Raw genomic sequence first — 22,980 nt, forward strand, 5'->3', positions numbered from 1 at the left:
AATGAAATGATGATTGCGTATGTTCTGAAAACAAATTCTTCAGTCTTCTTTTTGTGAAACAAAGGTAATTAAGAAAAAGCCATTTTAAAATTACAAGTGAACAAGATTCAAAACTGAGTGCTATGGCTACAATCCAGAAAGCTACACATGCAGTTAAATTCTACTGTGTACCATGGAAGGCAAAGAAGCATGAGAGCAGTCAATTCCATAACCACCAACTAAGCCCCAGCTGTACAAACAGTGGTCACATGGGGGCTTTTTGCATTGTGAAGACCTGTTCTATAGTACACAAGCTGTTCTCCTCATAGCACAGGTTCTCTGGATTGTTCCTCAGAGTCCAAAAAGCCAAGTTACTAGAAAGAATCCATGTGCAATTCATGTCAAAACCCAAGAAGAAATGTAACTAAATACACGGCAGTATCCTATCTAAAGCATTTTTCTCCTCTAGCTGATTAACACTGAATGCTGGCTATCATTGAATAAGAACCCTTTTGAAGTGAATGATTTCCCCCTATGCAAGATCAAACATGTTATGTCAGAAGATATTTGAGAGGATGACTGTTGTGCTTTAAAGTGGTTGAAATTCAAGTTAGAAATATCATTTATATGTAGTGTTTAAACTGAATTTGATTGCAGGGAAAACACTTCAGTACAAATGTTTCTTGTGCAAACTAATTGACCCCTACCTTGCATATGACTGTCTAAGGCCATGGCTAGACCAGGCCTATATCCTGGGATTGTCCCGGAATCATCCCTGTGCATCCAAATGACACACAGGAGATCCCAAGAGCAGGCAAGGATGACCCCTCCATTTGCCTGGGATAATCTTAGGTCTAGCTAAGGCCTAAGTGATTCAGCGTTTTTCCTCTAATGTGTTTCCCTAAAGATAGAGAACCCGAATAGTGTATAGAATAGGCACATTTTGGGTTGTTGTTTTTGGCAATTTTGATCAATTGAGTTTGGGCTGTTTCTTTTTTCAAGAGGACCCTGCCAAGTGCCTCGAGGATTAAATAGAGTTGCACCTTGATAGACTCAATTATGTATGGGGTGGCTGCAATTATGGTATTAAAAAAAATGTACTTTCTGAGAACCATGTCAATACACATATTGGCTTCAGCAAAGCACTTTTTGTGGTTCACTTAAAGGGTTGCTCAACTGTTACAGACTGATAGAGTTAAATTCCTATTAGCATGCTGTGAAAAGACAGACGTGTACCTTTATCAGCATGCGAGTTGCCTATTTATTTATTTGAAACATGCTAAACAAAGAAACCAATCCAGAAAAGAAATATGAAGAGCAAGTTTAACTGATGGCTACTGATGTTGAATGACAAGCGTTTGCATACTTTTCCCAACCACTACACTGTGGACAGACTTCCAGAAGTTAGCATTTCCTGCCTAGACTCATTACTGGTTACTTTGGCACTGAAATCTACACAGACACACATTATGCAAGCTGGCTGCAATGCTCTCTTATACATCAATTAAGTGATTTGTCTCTACAACCCAAATTCTATTAAACTTCAGAAAACTAAATAGTTGGTTTTTTTAAAAAAAATAGACTCAAAGGTTTAACCACATCAACAAAAACTTTGGAAAGGTTTGTTTATATGAAGTACAATCTGCAAAAATATTTACAATACATCTTTTTTTCATTGTATTTTATCATTTCAGGTAAAACAATATAAACAAACAGTTCGTTCTTCCTCCCCCGAAATAAGGGTACCACTGAAAAATATGGATAGCAAGGACAAAACAAAGTTTACAATAGCAAAAGAAAAAAAGGGGGTGTTTTCCGCCAGTTAAATGATAGTAGTGCTCCAAAGATCACCATGTGTGGCTGGAGGTCAATATCCACGTTCCTTAGTAACCACATCGGAAATAAAATTAAACCAAGTTTTATAAAAAGTGGTGGTGTGGTTGTGTTGGTTCTTCAATTCCAGGTTTCATTTGGTAATTTGTCCGTAAGAGCTAAGTCCCAAAGCTGTACCAGCCAGATTTCAAATAAATCTCCATCCAGGAATCTCCAGCATTTGGTTATAGTGAGTCCTGCCACTGTGATCAGGTGAATTATGAGGCCCTTTTGGGTAAGATCTAGTGCTGTCCCATCATATATTGATAGGAGGGCAATTTTAGGATTGAGTAGAATAGTTTGGTTAGAGATAAGTTCAGCCTCATGAAAGATTTTTTTTCTAGAATACAGAAACTAATGGGCAATCCCACCACAATCCCAATACTTCTTGTTCTATTATACAAGAGTCCAAGAAGTGGCAATGGCAGAATTTTTGGCTTCCGAGAAGGGGGAAAAAATCTAACTGAAGAGCTGGATGGAACGTACAAGTTATTTGCTAGCACAATTAATGCTGAATACATTTTTAGTCCAGATTTAATTGGGTCCTAGACGTCAAGGTTTAATTCTCCCCTTTACACCTCACAACTTAAAGAAAAAAATACCAGCTGCAGATTGTGACAAAAAACTCTGAGAATCTGCCAGTCCAGATGCACCCTGACACACTCACACAATCAAACAAGAATGATCCCTCAGTCACTGCCAACGGTCTATAAAAATTGTGTTTTTTCAATGGTGCTAAAATCCATTAAAATTATTCATTGTCCATGCATTTCCTGAAGTAGGAGAGCATCATTTATATAGCTACAGCACAGCCAACCTTGTGGGTTTCCCATGGACAGCTGGTTGGCCAGTGTGTGAACAGAGTGCTGGATTAGATGGACTCTTGGTCTGATTCAGCATGGCTCTTTCTTCTTATTTTCTAACCTGGAAGATGATTGGGTGCTCTGTGGCTTATTTCCCCCCTCAGTCTTCCTGACAACTCCAGCATGTATTCCAGGTGCCCTTGAGGCAGAACACCTTGTTTCCTCAATCCTTACATCAGCATCCTTTCTGCAATTGGTCTGGTAGGGTTGCTGACTACAGATGGAAAATCCCACTGATTTTCCTGCTGGCGATCTGATTTGGCATCAGATCACCACATGGGATTCATTTTCTGAGCCCTTAGGAACAGGGCAATACATTTACCAACTTAAATTCCCAGGGAATTGTGCTCTTGCACAAGACCACCTGTCTGATATTTAGCCAGACATAGGGATATCTTCCTCTTGTCAATGTCCTAGTCAATTTCATCCTCTATTCCAGTACATCACTTGCTAATAAACACTTCTTTTTTACAAAAAAGAGCTGCTTCACCTTACAGTCAACTAAGTACACTCCAGCAAAGCACTTCAACTCCTGCAGCTGCCAGCCATCTATGGCTCCCCGCCCCCATATCAGATCACAAAAAGGAAATCCTTTTTCAAGCCATTAAGAATGCAGGAACACATTTGCCAACCTTCTATATTTCTTGCTTTGAGGTCTTATGCTCTGATATTTAGTTAAGCATATGCGTATCCCCCCTTTGTCAATGTAGTCCACTTTAGGGCTTCCCTTGCTAGTGAACACCTTTTTTTAGAAAAAGGGGAAAAGGGAAATCTGCTTCACATTACATAGAATTAAAAACACCTGCCCCAAAGGACTTTCTCTCTCTCTCTCTCCCTCTCCCTCAGCAGCTTTCAGCGACTTCCCACCTTGTTCTTATCACTTCCATCCACTGGTCTCCATTGCTAGCTGTCACATATACACTAAGCATTCACAAATGTCATGGCAGAATAGTAACATGGAAATCGTGCAAATCTCATGGCAGAGAAGTAAAACGAAGGGGAAATTTATGCAAATTTCCTAGCAGCAAACATTTGCTCCTGTGCACTTGTGTAGGACTTGGAGGGGGGGTAAAAGAAAGGTTTTTAGGAGCATGAGGGGGAGGGCAGTGAGAAGGCATAAGTGACGATGGCAGCAGCACTAGCAAGATTGCAAGGAGCAGCAAGTTTTTGCCACTCTTGTGGAGCAGCTCTGTAGCTGTTCCCGACAACCCACGATGAAGTCACCATGCCAGGTTTGGATGACACATCAAACTACCACAGGCATGAACTAAAACAATCCATGGGTTCTCAGGATGGCTCTTTTGTGAAAAATAAGCCACTTTGCTTAAAACCACACCAGGTTCACACAACACAACAACCCACCATGGGTCATCAGCCATGGTGGGTTGTCGTTTCATGTGATCCAGGTCATGGTTAAAAAATTTTTTGCTCTACTGCATTAATATGAACAGTTTGATCCAAAGGGGTTCAAGCAGACTTTCACCCATACAACAAGACTTCCCCACCTCTTTCCCATTGAAATTGCCTTGCTCCCCGAAATCTGCTCAAGAGGCTTAATAAAATGGGACATGGGAGTGCAGCTGGAGTGGGGAAAATCGGCTGAATTTGAGGGGGGCAACTTGTGAGAGTTGTAGTGTTTTTCCATGTCTGCAAAGCATCTTTGGATCCAATGCAAACAGAATTTAGTTAATTTGTCCAAATACTGTGTATTATGGAACATACATGTTTCATATAGGTAATGGTAACAGGCAGGCCACATTCGGACATCACTTTAAGCCATGATGGGTTAATAAACTACGTACAGTAGCTTATTTTGAAAATTACTATTATCCCCCACATGATCAGACAAATAAGCTACTGTGCATAATCTGAGTCATCCTCCCGCCCTCTGCAGTGGGGTTGTTTTACCCATTGACAACATCTCAGCAGCCTGTTTTAGCCTTCCACAATATCCCAATGAGGGGGTGATAATTCACCCCAACAAGGGTGGTGGTGGTTCTAAAGCACTGGAAGTTTGCAGCATCAGGACCAAACTTCATAAACAGCCTCCCTAGTCAGGAGGCACCCTATGCACCATCAAAATCCTGCGTAATTACACACAAAGGAGAAAAAACTGGTACACTAAAAAGAGGGTGGCGCAAATAAAGCCTAAGGAATTTGCAAATTTAGGACCAAACTTTATACACAGCCTCCCCTATTAGGGATGCACCTGAGGCTCACTGAAAACCCTGCACACTGACAAAGCCACACAAGCGAAAGCACTTTTTTTAAAAAAAAAAAAAAAAGGGGGGGGGGCTGCCAACTATAAGTTCATGGAAGTATGCAGGAGTGCGACAAAACTTCATACACAGCATCCCCTGGCAAGGATGCACACAAGGCAAAATGACAATCATGCGCAGCTGCCAGCACCCAACCAAGACTGTGTTTGACCCTTGGGGAGGTTGCAGAGCACACTGCTGGGGGAAAGGTTAGGGTGGGGTTGTACTGCGAGTGCAATCAGTTGCTAGGCAGTTCATGGAAACAGAGATCTGCCAGCTAGAGGAGAGCGGTGGTAGTGGCTTTGACCGCTCTTGCCAAGCGACTCTGTAGGCAACCAAAATAGCCCATGATGGGTTAAAAAAAAACACTCTGCAGGCTGTGGGTTAACAGAGTGGGTTATTACGGCCAAATAAGTCATCTTAGTTTTAAAAAACTCCCAGGACACAATGTAAGAACCATTATGGGTTAAATAAAAATGAATTTTGAGTACAGTAATTCCTACAAGTCATTTGTTCCACTTTCATCACTGTCCAGTGGTGATTGGTCCTTTGAGATCCATGGATTTCTACCATGCAGATCAATTATAGGTAAGTGAAGTCCTGGTACTCTTTTGATAAGGGAAGTATTCCCCTCCAAACTCCCTAGGGATCAAGAAACATCTAGTTTAGATGGCTTTTAAAAAAGAATTAGACAGATTCATATGAAATGGTGATCAGCACCAATAGTTCATGGCAGACCTACTTGGAAGTCCTGAAGCAGTATACCTCTGACAACAACAGGAAAGCGCTCCTTCATTAATGTCCTACTTGTAAGCTTTCCAGAAACATATGGCTGGCCAATATTGTGAACAGAAAGCTGGTCTAGATGGCCCCTTGGTCTGGTGAGTTATTCTTATATCCTTACACTGCAACTAATCTTGGAGGAGAGACAGCTGTGTAAGGCATGGATTCGTTTGGGCAATGTTTTCTCTTCTGCTCAACCCTCCTCAGCTGACACTTGACTTCCCCAAAGTTAATGCTGTCATCATTCATCTTTCTGTAGGCTCCAAGTAGAATGATGTGAGCACAAACCCTGGATGAGGCAAGTGAGAGTAGAAGAGGGAAAAGAGGAAACAGAGAGGGCAGAACATACCCAAACCAGTCATTTTCTTTTTCCTTTCTCAGTCTGCTGACCAAAGCTCAGCAGCATGACTCACTGGACATCAAGTGACATCAAGTGACAGCAGAGGAAGGCTGAACAAAGAGAGGAAACCCTTGACTGACCAAAACATTTTTCCAAGTCATTTCCAGACATTAAGCATCTGAACCCAGGCTGAGGGTTGCATCCAATGGGACCCTTGTGTGGGTGCCCCAAGCATCACACACACAGTCCCTGCTGCTGGCAGCCGCAATGTAGCGCTTCTGGGGGCAAGTGCTGAAGCAAGCGGGAATACTCGATTCAGCTCTTGCCCCTTGGAAGCGCTACACTGCAGCTGCCAGAAGAAGGGGCCACATGTGTACCGTTGGCAGTAGGCCTGTGGCACCCACACAAGGCTCCCATTGGATCCAACCCAAAGATTTTAAATTCCCTTATAATCCAGGTGAGAAATGGATGGGCAACAACCCTTATCACTAGTCTATCAAAAGCACTTGAAATGCTGGTCTAGACTTATATGATGGAGCATGTTGTGGATTGCAGTTTCAGATTCTGAATATATGAATGTAGTTCCTCAGCTACTGAAGATGAACCGCAACAGCTTCATTACTTTGTTATCCTGCCCTTTACTGAAGCTTTTGGGCGAAATGAGAAAAACAAGAGTTTCAAGGATAAGAGACAATGGTTTGCCCAAAGCTGTTCAATGAGTGACTCCATTCTTTTATTATGTTTATATCAAAAGGAACTAGCATTGAATAATACCAAAAAGTTATTTAAAATATATGAAAACTATTGTCTTTGAAAATAGTGAAAATTTGTTATGCACACGCAGGGGCGGAACCAAGGATAATCTTTGCAAAATATTATTGGTATGAAAAAGGTTTAATGAAGGTGCCTACGCGTTTCGGACAAAAAACATCCTTCCTCAGGGCTTATTCAACAAGATTTTACAGTCGACTGTAAAACCTTTTTCATACCAATAATATTTTGCAAAGATTATCCTTAGTTCTGCCCCTTCCTTCGGCTTGTTTTCCCTTCTCTTCCTGCACATGCACACACAGAAGACAGATACACAAATTTTGGCTCAGAAATGCTTCTTTACTCATCAAAAATTTCTGGCCAACCCCCTTTAGTTAGGCATTAATTCTGTGATGGGTTGTGAAACTGTAGCATTTTGAAATACAGCTTGCCCAAGCTCTTAAAGCTGGCCATTTCTGAAATGAGGGACAATCATTCAAAATAAGAACGGAGGTGATATACCTTTCCCCAAATCTTTTAAATTAGCAAAGATATCTTCCTCCTCTTAAAGAGGCAGCCTTTTACCTTCTCACTATGAACTCAGGTTTCACTCCCCTAGGCTACAATCCATACACACAAAGGGAAGAGTGTGCCAGCAAATTTAAGTTGCTGGTACTTGCCAGTAAAAACAAAATCAATAGCTGAAATCTCAGTATCCTTCCTTGGGGTCAACTTGTTGCAGAAGAATTTTCTGTGTGCAGTAACTAAATACCAGCATGGTGAGCATGCCAATTTTTCATTCAGCAAGGAGGCTGCTTCACGAAAATAGCTTTAGCGACATGCTTATTGTAAAAAAATGTAAGATTTCTGTAAGAACCAACAACACTCCCCATCAACAAAGGGTGCAAACAGACATACCAAGCTAGGAACAGAGGCACTACAAGTATGATTTTTCAACCTGAAGCCCCAGCAATGTTGACCAACTCAAATGAAAACTATGGAACACTTTTACTCAAAACACAGTTGCTTTATTAGCCAACATTAATAATAATAATAATAGCTAACCGTAAACCTCTGCTTTAACAACTGAACTAAAAGTAAGTATTTCCAATTTGTGTCATCTCCTGTGTATAACAGTAAAAGCACTCCCTCTATTCCCCCTCTGCTGATTCTATTTTACCAGTACTGTGGCTATTTCATTCCCATAATTCTATAGGACAAACCCTTGAAATTTCAAGAACATCCAATTCAATATGCTATACTTAAGAGGAATTTTGCAAAGACTAATTAAAAGAACAATGCCAAACTAAAAGAAATAAAGGTTATCCCGTTTAATATATCAACAGCAAAACCAACACACATTATTCAAGGTGGCTGCAAGCAATGGCCCCAAGCAATGGCCCCATTCAGACAACACGCTAAACCATGCTGCTTAACCACAAAATGGTTAATGGAATGCATAATGCATTCCGTTAACCATTTTGTGGTTAAGCAGCATGGTTTAGCGTATCTGAACAGGGCTATATTGTGCATATCCCAGACTGTGGAATGGCCTTCCAGGAGAGATTCACCAACTTAACAGTCTTTCTGAATTTTAAAAAAAACTATAAAGACTGATCTCTTCCAGCAGGCCTACCCAGTTGAATTTTAAAATGTCTGGCTGTTATTTTAATAATACATTCGTTTTATATGTTTTTAATCAGTTTTATATATTTTATAATATTTTTATATTTGATGTTGTTCCCCACCTCGATCCAGAGGGAGAGGCGGGTATGAAATAAATAAATATATTATTATTGCTTTTAAAATGATTGTACAAAGCGAACATATGGTGGGTGCTTATATAGAAGTGTGTTATCCTTAGCAAGTAACAATACTGTACTACTCACTACTAGCTAAGTGACTATAGAAAATGGTATTCAATTCTGGACGGTTAAAGCACTGAAAGGAATTCAGGGAGAGAACATGCAATTATTAATGAAACCTAAAATACCATAAGGAGTATTAATTCAATACATCTCGCAGCTCTTATAATTTTACAATTATTTTCTTTATCAGCCACAACAACTATGTATAATAAATTAAAAAGAACAATCATTGTTGATAGCCAATCTTTAGCAATGAATCATTTAAATGACATTATGCGTATCCAAAAACTATGTAAGAAGTTTGGATGTTCTTTTTCACACAGACTATGAAATATAATGGAATCTTAGGATTGATTCTCATATGCATGTTATTACATTATTTAAATGATTTAACACACATATGAGCAAGTCATGGCCTGCAGGAAAATCTCCTTGAGGGTTCTCTTGCAGCCCGCAGAGTGTAATGACCATCCCCCACTGTACAATTTGCCACACTCATACGAACATCATTCCCTACCCATATCTGCCTTCAGCTTCACCTGTCCCTGGTATGTGGCTCCCACCAATTTCCCACAAGGCAACGCAATAGAAGCAGCCAGAAATTAAATGCAAAAGCAAACGTAGCATATCCCAAATGTCTTCTGAAAGAAAACTGTATTCACTGTTCATCTAAAATCTAATAGAAAAGCGGCAAGACAAGTTTTCCTGGGAAGCAAGTTCCATAACTTTAGTGCCACTACTGTGAAGGCCTTGTCCCTCATAACTACACTCTGCCAGCTCTAATGGAAGGGGGATATGGAGCAGTAGGTGTCCAAGTAGGTTCACACAAAAGAAGGTAGTCCATACACTAACTAATATATACTCACTCCAAGCTGCCAGTTTGCAAAGAATACACTTGACTGATTCCAAGGTTAAGATCTTGATCAGATCAGTCAAATATTATAAAATATTTAAAGCATTAATTATTAGATGCTATATTTTATTAGATGCAATTATTTAAAATCAATTATTAAAGAGAAATATAATTACAAAGCTTTTCACAGTCTAGCTCCTTCCTATCTTTCCTCTCTCATTTCACGCTATTGCCCCGCTCGTGCTCTTCGCTCCTCTAATGCCATGTTTCTTACCTGCCCAAGGGTCTCTACTTCCCTTGCTCGGCTTCGTCCATTTTCTTCCACTGCCCCTTACGCCTGGAACGCTCTTCCAGAACATTTGCGAACTACAAGTTCAATCGCAGTTTTTAAAGCTCAGCTAAAAACTTTTCTTTTTTCTAAAGCTTTTAAAACTTGATTTTGATCTGACATACTGTTAGTTTTACTCTACCCTGTGCCTGTTTGGTGCATTCTCTTCCCCTTCTAATTGTTTTATTATGATTTTATTAGAATGTAAGCCTATGCGGCAGGGTTTTGCTATTTTATTGTTTTACTCTGATGGTGCTATATAAATAAATAAATAGTAATAATAATACAAAAAACATCAATTTACTCTACATGTATTTTATTTCCACGTCTCACTACTAATTAGAGAGAGAGACTTAAATTTGCTATGTGAATAAGACCGGTTTCATGATTATATTTTGTAGCTATATTTCTAATAAGTGAATATTTTAAATATTGGCCAACGTCACAGCACATACACAGGATTCAAGACTCAAATAAACCCAAACTCTTTAAGCAATTGCATTCACCTTCTACAAAGTTTCCTTACAACAGTTAATACTTGCTACATCTCTTGATTTCATTGTGCTAGAATGAGCATATCTACCTGAAGCAAAGTTGAAGAACTCTCGAGAGGGAGAGATAACCGAAGAGATTAAATTTGGCTCATTGCCAACAAGATCTGGCAACAAAAGCAGCCCAAGAGAAAAGTGTGACAAATCCTCAAAGCAATATGGTAAAAAGTATTTGTAATGCTCCATTAATAGATACACAGCTCTACAGCGTAGCTGATCAAAAAAAGCAGGAAATGAGAATGTGAGCCAATGTTCAGAAGCCTGGATGGAAGTGAGCACCACAGATGCCTAAAGAGGAGAGGGAACTCTAGCTTTGGTACCTTATAAAAACATATGCATCCTACCCATCTGCTAATGATTAAGAAACATGGTTCTCTAAGTCTACCTGAAGCCCAGCCCGCTCAGCCCAATCCAGAGAGGTCTGAAAGGATGTTGGAAGGATTCTCCCTCAGAAATTTAGATTGCCTGGAACAATGTTCAAGACCAGCTTTATAGATACATTAAAACTTCCCTCCTTCTGGAAAGGCCTGGGCTGCTTTGGAACTTTTAACAGGAACCACAGCCGAATACTGAGTGGCCAGTGCCTGCTTCCTCTAAACCGTCACACCCCCAAAAGCCACTTTGTCAAGTGATAATGTGAACGTCATTGTTAACACATGAACTCTTCGACGTTATAATCCCAGCACTGCAACGAATAGGCAATCTTTTAAGCAACTCTTCCTACCCTTTTCCTTTCCAACTAGCCCAGTTACCTACTTCACCTTATACTGTGTAGGATGTTAACTGCAAATGAAAATGCTGAGAAAAGGCAGAGATTATCATAATGACGTATTTTGAATAGATCACAACTATAGCATTGCCTTTGCTTTCTTTTATGAACTGTTCTGACAGAAAGAAAAAAGGCACAGATAATTTATACTTTTCCCAACTGTGATATTCTCCATCCATAATAATTTATCAGAAAGCATGGAATCTATGGCACAGGCAAGGAGACCAGGAAGTAAAAGTACAGCAGAGAGAGAGAGAAACGGTACCCTTCGGGTACAGTCACTTTTGGAGACACAATGGCCGAAGTCCCTGTAAACCAGGAGTTGGCAAGGTGAGGCCCCTCGGGCACCAGTGTGCCCCTAGACACCTTCCACGGTGCCTGCCAAAGTGCCTACCCCTCCCAAATCTATTTAAAAAAAACAAAATTTTCTTAAGGGTAATTACTTCAAAGTGAAGTGAGAGCTCCCAGCAGCTGCCATCTTCATTTCCCATGAATGCCTCTGAGCTGCATGTGGAGTTCGGAGACAGACTTGGGAAATAAAGATGATGGTGGCTGCAAGCTGATGCTTTCCTCTACATTGAACCCAGCCACCAAGAAAAAGAGAAAAAAAGAGACTCCAGTCAATTCTGTCTGCTAAGCAGAGTGGGGTGGTAGTGGTAGGAAGGGCAGTAGTAACCCAGCTTGGGGAGGGGTGTCAGGGAAGTCAGCAAGAAGCCAGCAGGGACTAGAGGGAGCAACCGGGGGAGGGGGGAAGCTTCTATATTTGACTAGGTGGGTGCTGCATGTACACGATGAAGAGAGAAGGACAGAGAAAGGGTTTAGGCAGCATTTTGAAGGAATTATTTTAAAAAATTCATGTGTTTCATGTGAGAAGAGATGCGTGCAAATGCATGTATGATGGATACATAGGGTACCTATGGGCATATGTGTGACAAAGAGTGTGTGAATAATGGATAGGGGGGTTGAGAGAGAGAGAGAGACAGAGACAGAATGCATGTCTATTGGTGGTGAGCCAGGGTCAGAAAGAACAAATAGTAAGGAGGAATGAATTGGCAAAGGTGGGAAGGGAGTTTGCCTTCTGTGAAATAAGTTTGAAAACTGTGGTTTCAAAATAGTTTGTTTAATGTGTTGGGACCCAGCCCCCACTTCAGCCTTGTACTCAGTCTTTGGGGCAAGTTACTGTCCTTTTTTATAAGCCACGGCTCTCATCGCAGGCATTTGTGATGGTGCCCAGGACAATTTCTTAAATTGCTAAATGTGCTCACAGGCCCCAAAAGGTTGCCTATTCGTGCTGTAAACTAATGCAATGAGGATTAATTGACATCTAAGAGCTATGCATTCTTGTGTCACCTTTCAACTAGCATTACCATTAACCCCCCATCAAATACCATTTATTCAGAATAAAGTACAGTCCTTTTGTTCACCAAGAAATCCTTTATAGTTGCCATCCTAGTTTTTTTCTAAGACTATAATTAATTGTGAATCCGTAAACTCCATGTGATTTCAAAAGCAGTCCCGCTAGCAGACATTCTTGACTGACTTTTGAAACTCCTACGTTATGCTCGTTTTTGCACATCTGGACCCTTGAACTCAGTCTGCTTCCTTCTTAGCTTGGAAGAATCTATGCTAACATTTACATTGCCCACACCTCAGTTTCTGACCTGAAGATCCTGGCCAAGGGGCCAGGATCTATTTTTTGACTTCGAGTGTTTTGGGGAAATGATCTGGCAGGCAGAAACCATACCTAACCTACTCTCTTGGAAGCTCCAGTTCGGTACTACTATTATTTATTTATATCGCACCATCAATGTACATGGTGCTGTACACAGTAAAAGAATAAAACAGCAACACCCTGCCACAAAGGCTTACATTCTAATAAAATCATAACAACATCCTTAGCATCACTGTACCCCACAGATCTGCTTGGTAAAATTTTGCCACGGACTGGGAATACCAGTGTCACCCATTTTGGGATTTACCCTACCATTGAGGATCCTTGCTGCCCCTCCCTCAAATGTGCTTCTGACAGATCACAACGGAATTATAGGTAAACTTGCCTATTACTTTGCTTTATCAATAACCCTCTTTTCTGGGGGGAAAAAACCTTCTGATCTCATTTCCTGGGTATCTTATGAGGAATTCCACTGCCTAGACCAAAGTTCCTAATACTATTCATTATGATTTGGTAAAAGGTTCTGGTTTATGGGCCAGCTCTACTGTCCTCCAGCATAATACAGCCAGGTTCACAGATGGACAATATTCCCCTAGGACCACAGTAAAAATCCTCCCTTATTTGTATTCCAAAAAGGCTTATTCCTTGAACATGGAAAAGTAGGTTTCAGGCATATTTAGATTTGTGACCCACGCAAAGGTGAACATCATAGCATATCCAGTGCTTTAGGTGGCTATTGTCTTCCCCCCCCCCATTCTTTTTTTAACCTGAAAAAAACATACACAAAAATATCACTACACTGTATAACTCCATGCATATATATATATATATATATATATATATATATATATATATTAAAAGAGAACTACTTAAGGGCAATTGCACTATAATGTTGTGGTTTTTAAAAAATAAATGGGGGTTGCTACTGCACTTCTGTGCAGAAAACTATTTGAAAAGAGAACATGGTGATTACAACTCACTGAAGGATCGGATACACTGATTACAACTCACTGAAGGACTGCTCACGTTGTAAGAAGGTTAATGACAAAGGTTCAAGCAGAAAATAAAAGATGGAAACAGAGAAGAGTGGTGACATGATGTAGGCCTGCAACAATTGCACTGCAATCCTATCGGAAGATCTGGGGGCAGGGGAGGGGTTCCCACAACAAATGAGCATATGAAAAAGACAGAACAAGAAAAGGATGAGAGTACAATAGTTTGGGAGTAATACTGTCTGGATTCTCTGGAATAACTGAACAAGCAAGCAACTTCAGTTCTGCAAAAAATGGCTAATGTGGAAGCCCCTACATCAATAACTGCAACACATCCACCAACTGCAGGTTAATATCCACTGCACTCACTAAACATTATAGGTAGAACACCTCATATAACTTATGACAATTTCATAGAAATGAAGTTAAATGGAGCTTTTGGGTAGTCCTCAACAAGATATGCACAGTTCTTCTGGCAAGTCATCTGTCCTTGAGCATTACTTGCCCATAATCTACATTTAACTGAACCCAGTCTGATGCTCCATTCTAAATTTACAAATATTATTAATAAAAATAGTAATAATATTCAACATTCTTAAAATACAATAGTATCTTTACATTGCTGCAGAAGAAACTAAATTATGGTGCACAAAAGACAAATAATGAACAACAAATGTAATGGGAATGATTGGGATTTCATTCTGGCCCTCCAACAGCTAGTTTACATTTATTCTCCAACATAAAAAGTCCCTTGTTATCAAAGTAGAGATTAAACAAGTGGGGGCCTATAGCAAAATGCTGTGTTCACAGGTGTGCCTACCCTTGTTGCATGCCCATGTATCCGGACATGAACAGCTTCTTCACTCCCCTCCTCTCTCCTATCCCTATGGCTCTCCCCAACCAAAGGAAGTAGTGTCCTTTTTTCTCCTCCCCTTCGTCCTCATACAGGCAACCAGAGCCAAGTCAGACTTGCAAGAGAATGTTTCGCCCTCTTGTATCTCCCCCTCAACTGTGCCAGGCATGCCAAACAAGCCAACATTCACTTCAACAGTCATGCGACCATTACTTTCCCTTATGCATCTTCGTTTCCTTCACCTGACGCTCTGATTCCCTGTTCATTATTCCCTCCTAACTCTGCCATTCTGTTCCTCTCTGCTTCTTTCTTTCTTTCTTTCTTTCTTTCTTCCCTCCCTCCTTCTTCCCACACATCAATTGGCTCTCTCCTCCTTGCTTCTTGCTCAGCTCCACCATCATCCACTAGCTCCACTGAAAATTACCAATAGAAGTTTAGGGAAGAGTTCTCCTTGACTGAGCCTTGTTTGAATAGAGAGATGTGGTTGTGGGGAAATATTTCATGTCTGCACAGATCTGCTTTAGCTGTTTTGGGGTGAATTTTGTTCCTTTGAAATCCCCCCTCCCACTTTCTGTCCTTCTACAAACATCTGGGCTCTGTCCCCCTGGAGCATGCCACTACCTTCATCATGTGCAGGTGATGCCATTATGGATAGATAAGCACTGGCATTCACCCCAGAACATTGAGAAATAGAGGGAACAAGTGGGATCTGCAACAAAATGTTGCAGTATGGACTGTTTCTTTTCAGAGTTTCAGCCACTCCATTCCATCCCCTTCTCGCATAACAGTCACCATTCTATCTCCACTGAACACGTTCAGTCCTCACTCAGCTATTGTGTGTGTTAGAGTTTATTTTGGTAAAAATCTACTGCATCCTTAAGGTTCTCCTAAGCATAGTAATTCCTCCCTTCTGTACATGGATTAGTATATATGATATACGATGACAGTTTTAAGGTGCAATATTAGGCACTTTATGACGTGTATTTATTTACCTTTTCAAGTGTAAACAAAATTCACTACAACCAAAAACCAGAATAAAAAGCGTAAGAAGAGGATTCCTGATCTAAATCTTTTCCTTCTCTTCATTCCCAGGCAAATCAATTATATTATCCAGTTCATTCTAAGAATAGGGAACATTTCAGCACACATACAGCTTTGTTAAATTTCAACATACTTAACTGTTACGTTTCAATAGAAAAGATTGTATGTCAGTTGTGCCCTCTATTGCTTTAATTCTCAGCAGTTGAGCTTCCCCCTGCACTCTGTTGCCCAAATTCCATTTTCTCTAAACCCAGCTCCAGCACAAGAAGTAACCAAGGCTGGAAGAAAACTGCCTAGAACAATTGAAAAGGGAGGGAGGGTTCAGCTCCCATCATCTGCACACCCCTTGTGATGTTAAAAAAAATACATCCTCGCTCCCACTGTGTATGTGAAAGATGCAGAGTGTTCATCCTTATTTCTAGTTTGGCCATGAGACTGCAGACTTAATGATTAAAATAACCTGTTAGTAATCATTAACAGGCAACTCTAAAGTCTCAAATACATTTACAGTAATAAGGAAACCAACTAAGCACTGTGCCATACAACTACTTCTGGGTCTTTCCCTTATATGTGGTGAAATCACAGATAGAAAATGTAGGTGAGGGAGCGGGTCATCAAAACTCCCCATCACAGGCCCAACCTGTTTTAGCACATGGCTGTGAATAAGTGTCGACACCTGAGAAGTTGAAGTCAAATGCTTCAAAAAATGCTAGCAGATGACCTAACTGCAAAGCACATGATTCAAATGTAAAGAAAGAGAACTGAAGAGCAATTATTATTACTTTATACTTTAGGGCCTCTTTCTAAAATGCTTAGAACGTTAGTTTGTGTTACAGCTGTATGGCACTATCATCGTGCCTAAGCTCTACAAACGGGCTGGCAAAACAGTAATAGCTACACATAATTGACACAGGATACTGACATACTTTCTACACTGCTAACATTGACTATTTCTCTTTTGAAACTCTTTAGATCTAATAGCTGTTACATACTGTGCTACTAAAAAATAAAATAAGCAGAAGATAGGAAGTAACAACATCCACACAACTTTGTAGCTTGGAAAGTCAATATTTAAATGAAAATTACTTATTAGGCAGAAATAGAGATCAACAAAAACAAATCTTTACCATCAAACCAGTAAAAATTGAAAGCATACAAGGAGCTATCTGTTCTTCACCATATGCCCATAAACATAGCTTCTTCATTGACAAACAAAATATTATAGGGAAGCATATAGGGCTATTACCTTCAGATTTAGGCAATTGCAATGGTGCATTGAAATTACTGCAAACATAAGGGAGCTGCTCTATACCAATGGCTTACTGCTCTTTACCAAGACTTACTACATAAAGCTGCGTAGGGTACATTTCAAGTAGTAACCATGTCAGTGATGCATTTATGAAATGAGCTATATTGTGAATATATATTTCTCCATTTACAGATTACGTATTTTTCTGCAGTGGTCTGAAATCTGATAAATGCTGGTATTCACAGAAACATATATATCACTATTCACAAACTTAATCTGTGACTATCAGCTTTCATAACTGAATGACAACGTTTACCGATTTGGGACATTCACTATAATACACACACACACACACACACACACACACAGAGAGAGAGAGAGAGAGAGAGAGAGAGAGAGAGCGAGAGAGAGAGCGCTAATTCCCAATATTCTAACAATCTGCTGAAACCAGACACAACCTAGGATAAAGCAAGTAAAGGCAAAAACTGCCCCCACTCCTGTTATTGGGATGACCCAATTTTCCTGGCTATGGTTCCTGCAAAGGAACATAATGAGTCCCCCTCTTACTATCTTTGTAAAAAAAATATCCCTCCAGACATATCAAAGTACATGTATGTTTACTTAGCAATAAATCCCACAGATTAACAGTTTTCAGAGAGGTCCACCTGTACCACCTCTCTTTTCTTTTACAACAAACAAAACATTTGTTTAAGTGTGCCTTTGAAGGAGGGAATAAATGGCTTTAAGAACCATTTGATGCTTTCTATTTCAATATATCACCTTTGTAAATTCGTATTTCACAGGCTTTGAGCTTTTTGAGTTCATTCTTTGGAACTGAATTTCTAAGCTGCCTTGAACACTTTTCAATGTTATTCTAACGAAGATAACAAAAATTGTGCATAGGATGACAGCCAAAGTTGTGTTGCCCTATAAACATTGAATGTATCCATAAAATTTCTGTAAACCGCCCAGAGAGCTCTAGCTATGGGGGTGGTATATAAGTGTAATAAATAAATAAAATAACACAGAAAAATATTTCAGGAGACATCAGTTTATCTCAACATTTCAACATACAGTTTTATTCTTGTATATACATGTACATTTCATTTCAAGTAGTAAATTGCTCTTACCTGTATATCCTGCCCACCAGCCCCAGGATGCCACCATAGCTAAAAGCCATTTAAATAATACTCCTTCAATATACCAGAACCGTTTACTATCCAACAATCGGAGAGGTTGCAGTACTATTAAATATAGAATGTAGGACGGAATAGCGACAAGGTTATTAGCAACCATGAAGCCAAATCTTAAGAGTGCTTTCAGAAATACATAGGCCGCCCTTTGGGCCTTTTCTAAAGTCACAGCCATTCTTTTCACACGTGGATCTGTAGTCTTTTCCTACAGGATAAGAAAGAGAGAAATTACTCATCATGAAGTAACAACTTCCTACTTACTCCAATGACCAATATGGTCTTACTTCAAACAAATGATAGTGCACATGGCAAGTGTTGCATCACGCTAGCAAAGATTTCCCCTCTAACTGGCCCCTCTAATTTTCACACATATACTCCGTTTAGTCATATCTGTCCTTTGCATCTTGATATGGAACAGGTGAGTCTGAGGATTGCTACCTAGATTTGCTACACAGGATGTATATAACCAATCTTACTTTTTTTAAAAAAAAAATCCATATAAATCACCTCAGGCTACAAATGAGAAGCATCTATATCCTGCTGGGAGTTGGACTCAATGGCTTTTAGGCCCCTTCCAACTCTACTATTCTATGATTCTAATTGCTAATATATTTATGACAACTGGAAAGAAATTTCACAGAACTCTTCCACATAGCCCTAGGGTGTGGTGGTTTTTTTTTACAGATGTATTTTTATTCAAGTAGATAATTGTATGTTGAGTTTAGTCATGTAAGGTCATAGCAGGCATGCAAAGGAAATATACATTCTATGTGGTAAGAAAAACAAAACAAATGTAATAATAATACACTCAAAGACAGTCCTTTTGAGGGTTCCCCTTGCTTTTCCCCACAAATTGGTAAATTGATCATGGCTAGTCTTACACACTAAAAGCGGGGAGATACTTAGGTCCCCCTTAGTACGAGGAGATAGCAGAAGAGGAAATATGTAACCACTATCTATATTGACAGGATTATGCCTCTTAGCAATAAAAAGTGATAACCTCAAAGTCAAACATTAGAACATCTGAAATTGCCTCTCTAGCCTTCAAATTACAAGGGGAAACTGAAATTAAAATATATTAGGTGCTGTCAGTAGGGGGAGGGGGAGGGGGAGAAGCAGAGATAAATGGGACCGGAGTAAGAAATATAGTAGAAAATCCTTGATAAGAACTGGAAGACAAAAAAGACCAAGGATGCAGTCCTACTGACACCCTTACTTGGGAGTAGGTCCCACTGAATTCAATGGGGCTTGCGTAGACTACACATGCATAGGATCGCACTATAAAAGCTGGAAGAGAGATAGCCAATGTTTACCAATGGCTAAGAAAAATCACTAGGAGATAGAAGAAGGATATTGAGTAATCACAAGGCGAGGCTCAGCCGACAGAACTCAATGGATCACTCACCTTCTGCTGCGCAGAGGAAAGGCGGCGGCAGGGCCGAGGGAACTGGGCCCAGCGGCGGCAACAGCGGCGGCGTGCGCTCTGGTTGGTGGCTGCTGATGAAGGAGGAGGTGGCGGCGGCAGCTCCTCTGACGGGAAGACGGCGGTCTCATGGACACGGAGGTGGCTAGCCTGGCCCCAAAGTAACGGGCGAGGAGCACTCGGCACCGGCTCCCTATTCTCTTTCCAGCTCCCTAAGGGAGAGAAAGACACGCGCGGAGTGAGCGACTGAATAACAGGCCAGCCGCACAAATGTCGGGGGCTGCTGTTCTACGCCGCCAAGAGGATTTGGCCCGGGTTGTTGCTAAATCCACCGCCGCCGCCTCCAGACACGATTTTCAGGGCCTATCGCGCTCTCCTTTCCTCCGGGAGAAGAGCGGAGAGCTCTGCAGCCAACGCCCCCGGCGGGTGTGTCCCTTCCTCCCCCCCCCCACGCCCTCCACTAAGGTAGGTGGGTGGGTGGGTGGGTAGGAAGAGGGGCGCGCCCCGATCGTGCCAGAGGCGGCTGCTGCAGCAGCAAGTGCGACTTACTCCCACACCTGTTGGGGTACATAAGCACTGTTCTCTGCACGATATTAGAAAAGCGGGGAGGATTCTCTTAAGCCCAGCAGCGTCGCTATCTTTCGCCCCTACAGCCTATTCTAGGTGGAGGGGGGATGGGGGTGGTCGCCTGTCCTGCCTCTCCCTAAAACGGCACTAAACGCTTGCAAGGGCAGCGAAAGGAAAGGGGAAGCTCTGCTCACTCCCCTGTTAAATAGAGAACTCAGTAACAGAACTCCACGGGTGCTCTTTAGCATCTCCTCTATTTGGGGGTAGAGGAAGAGTAACACTCTTGAGAGGTTATCTCGGAGTTACATGCGGAAGTCAGCCACATTGTAAAAGGTTATCTTCCTCCATGCAGGGTAGGTTGAGAGAGGTGTGGGCGGATTTTAGACAGGGGCATTCTGTTCATGGCCAAAGGTCTTCCAGAACATCAGGAGACCCGCTATTCACCTATTTGGGCCGGAGAAGACAGCGAAGATCCTGTGGACTCCACTATCAACTCAAGAATGGAAGGTCCTCCCAAGGGTACCAAAAATCTAGTAAGGGGAACACATTCAAGGGCAAAAAAATTGAGTGAGACTCCTCCTCCTCCTCCTATTACGGCAGGGACCCCTCAATCTTTGTTCCTATACAAATAAAAACCAGAATGGTTTTAGCGACTATCCCCGAGGAAAAGACATATCCTTCTTCACTAGGCTGTTACTGCTGGAAATTGCTCTTTTCCAGAGATTGAAGCTGCTCTCCTCACAATTCGGGGCTTCTCTCAAGGGCACCCACAGTGTGCCTCTGCAGCCCGAAATAAGGGTGCTCTCGAAAAATAGCATCCTTGCCTGCAAGGGCCGGGCTCCCAAGGGCACTATCGGCATGTCTGTGCCCCACGTCCCCACAATTCAAATTCAATTCAGAATATAAAACCTTCACAACGTCCATATTCAGTCTGAGCGGGAGAATTATCACACACACCTCTTCGCCAAAAATGGGCGCAGAAAAGCGGGAGGGGGAGCGATCCTGGCCCGCCTCGGGGTACGGGGGGAGCCCCCCAGCCGCGCTCCTCCTCCATCACCAACACCCCGCGCGGCTCAGCCGGAGTCAGGGGAGGACCTGAAGGGAGCGCCAATGGGAACGAGGCGCCCCGGCCCCATCTCGGGCTGCGCGGGGGACCCTCTCTCAAGGGCGCCAAGGGAAGCCGGAGCCCGTCCTCCGTTTCCCCTCAGGAGGGAGCTGCCTTCCTAACCGCCCAAGGAAAGCAGCGCCCGTGGCTAAATGACGCCTCCCGCGCTTTTCTTTCCTTCCCCCCCCCCCGGTGCCCGCCCTCTCTCTCTCTCTCTCTCTCTCTCAAGAGAGGTTCTGCTCGCTGCAAATGGGAGGGTGGGGGCTTTCCGTACCTCCGGCCGGCCGGCTTTCTTCCCGGGGCCGGTCTTGAGCAGCTTGCAGGATTCATGGCGGCGGCAGCGGCGACCGTGGTTGCCGGGGCCCTGCCAGCCCTCACCCACCTCTACCGCGGGGAAGAGGTTGCGCCGTGTCCGCCTCTTTCTCCTGCTGCTGGCTCGGCGGGTCTCTCTGGCTCCCGAGGAGGTGGAAGCGGCGGCGAGAGGCAGGAGCGGGTCCCTCACTGCAGCAAGCGCCGCTCCCTCCGGCCGACAGCTCCCTCTAACGAGCCAAGCAAAGGCAGGCAGGCATCGCCCGTCACTCCGCCCGCCAGTCAGCCAGCCAAACCCCCGGCGGGCAGGGCCTAGGCAGGCCGCCTCCCTTCTTTGCCCCCCTCCCGGAAGAGGCAATGATGAAAACCCGTCGCCCTTCTTTCCAAAGAGAAAGCGAGAACGGCTCATATATTATATGGATTCATTTCCCCCACGAAAGGAAAATGCGGCGTGATAAATAGCAGCCATTAAAAATGCGAAGAGATTTGGTGGTAGCAGCAGATTCCTCCTCCTCTTATCAAGCCTGAATATACAAGCAAAAACAGAAACATGTGACTGACCGGCCGGCCGAACGGCCTAACACCGTCATCCATCTTTCTCTCACATTGTTGTTGGGCGGCTTGCCTATTTTTTTTTTTTTTTAAAAAAATGCCGCTAAAAAGGGCTCCCGCGTGCAAGACTGTCTCGTGTGCACTCCCGAATCTCAGGGGAGGGGGAAGCACGGGAACATGGGGAGAAGAGACAGGAAGAAGCTCGGATGGCAGGAAGTTGGGGCTGAGAAGTGGGGGGGGGGGGGGAGAGAGATCCAGGACATTGGAGGCATGTGTGGGTGGGAGAGGGAGAGAGAGAGACTGGGTTATTAAGAAGTGACCTGTGGTAGAATGGGTGGAAGTAGGAACTTGAGGAAAGGTGGCAATGGGGTAGAGAGAACTGAGGAAAAACCTCACCCTGACAGGTTTCACACAACACACTGTGAGTCATCGTGGTTTAATTAACTATGGGTGCCACGTTAAACAATCTTTACATAAGCCATTGGCTGTTTAGGGTTATGTGAGGGTTGTAATCCACACTCACCATTGCAATCCAAAGCATGTTTATTCAGAATTAAATTCTACCAAGATCAATAAAGCTTGTTCCCTAATAAGTGTATTTTGAATCATAACCTTAAGGTGCCATCCTATGGGATGCACCCTGGGGGCTGTCTATATGCGGGGAAAGCCCCGCGGTGGCTGTGGATCTGTGCTGCATCCGTTAGATGACACACACCCAGCTTTGAAGCCTTTCCTGCGATGTTGCCATTTGAAAAGGGCGTTTTCAATCGCAGTGATGTCAATACGGCGCTTCTGCCATCTGATGTTGCT

General features: G+C 42.4%; 1 protein-coding gene across 1 annotated transcript in view; it reads right to left on the minus strand.

The window, feature by feature from the left end:
• Nucleotides 1-21,809, minus strand: part of LPGAT1 (lysophosphatidylglycerol acyltransferase 1) — a 77,550-nt gene extending 55,741 nt beyond the window's left edge. The window contains exons 1-3 of the mRNA XM_063124031.1: nucleotides 21,584-21,809; nucleotides 19,620-19,849; nucleotides 18,152-18,419 (exon numbers count right to left, since the gene is read on the minus strand). Of these exons, the coding sequence (XP_062980101.1) occupies nucleotides 18,152-18,389 (238 nt within the window). The 5' untranslated portion in view covers nucleotides 18,390-18,419; nucleotides 19,620-19,849; nucleotides 21,584-21,809. The remainder of the gene's footprint in view (nucleotides 1-18,151; nucleotides 18,420-19,619; nucleotides 19,850-21,583) is intronic.
• Nucleotides 21,810-22,980: the final 1,171 nt, after the last annotated feature.

The sequence above is a fragment of the Elgaria multicarinata genome, chromosome 4 (genome assembly GCF_023053635.1).
Source record: "Elgaria multicarinata webbii isolate HBS135686 ecotype San Diego chromosome 4, rElgMul1.1.pri, whole genome shotgun sequence".
In the NCBI taxonomy this organism is placed as follows: Eukaryota; Metazoa; Chordata; class Lepidosauria; order Squamata; family Anguidae; genus Elgaria; species Elgaria multicarinata.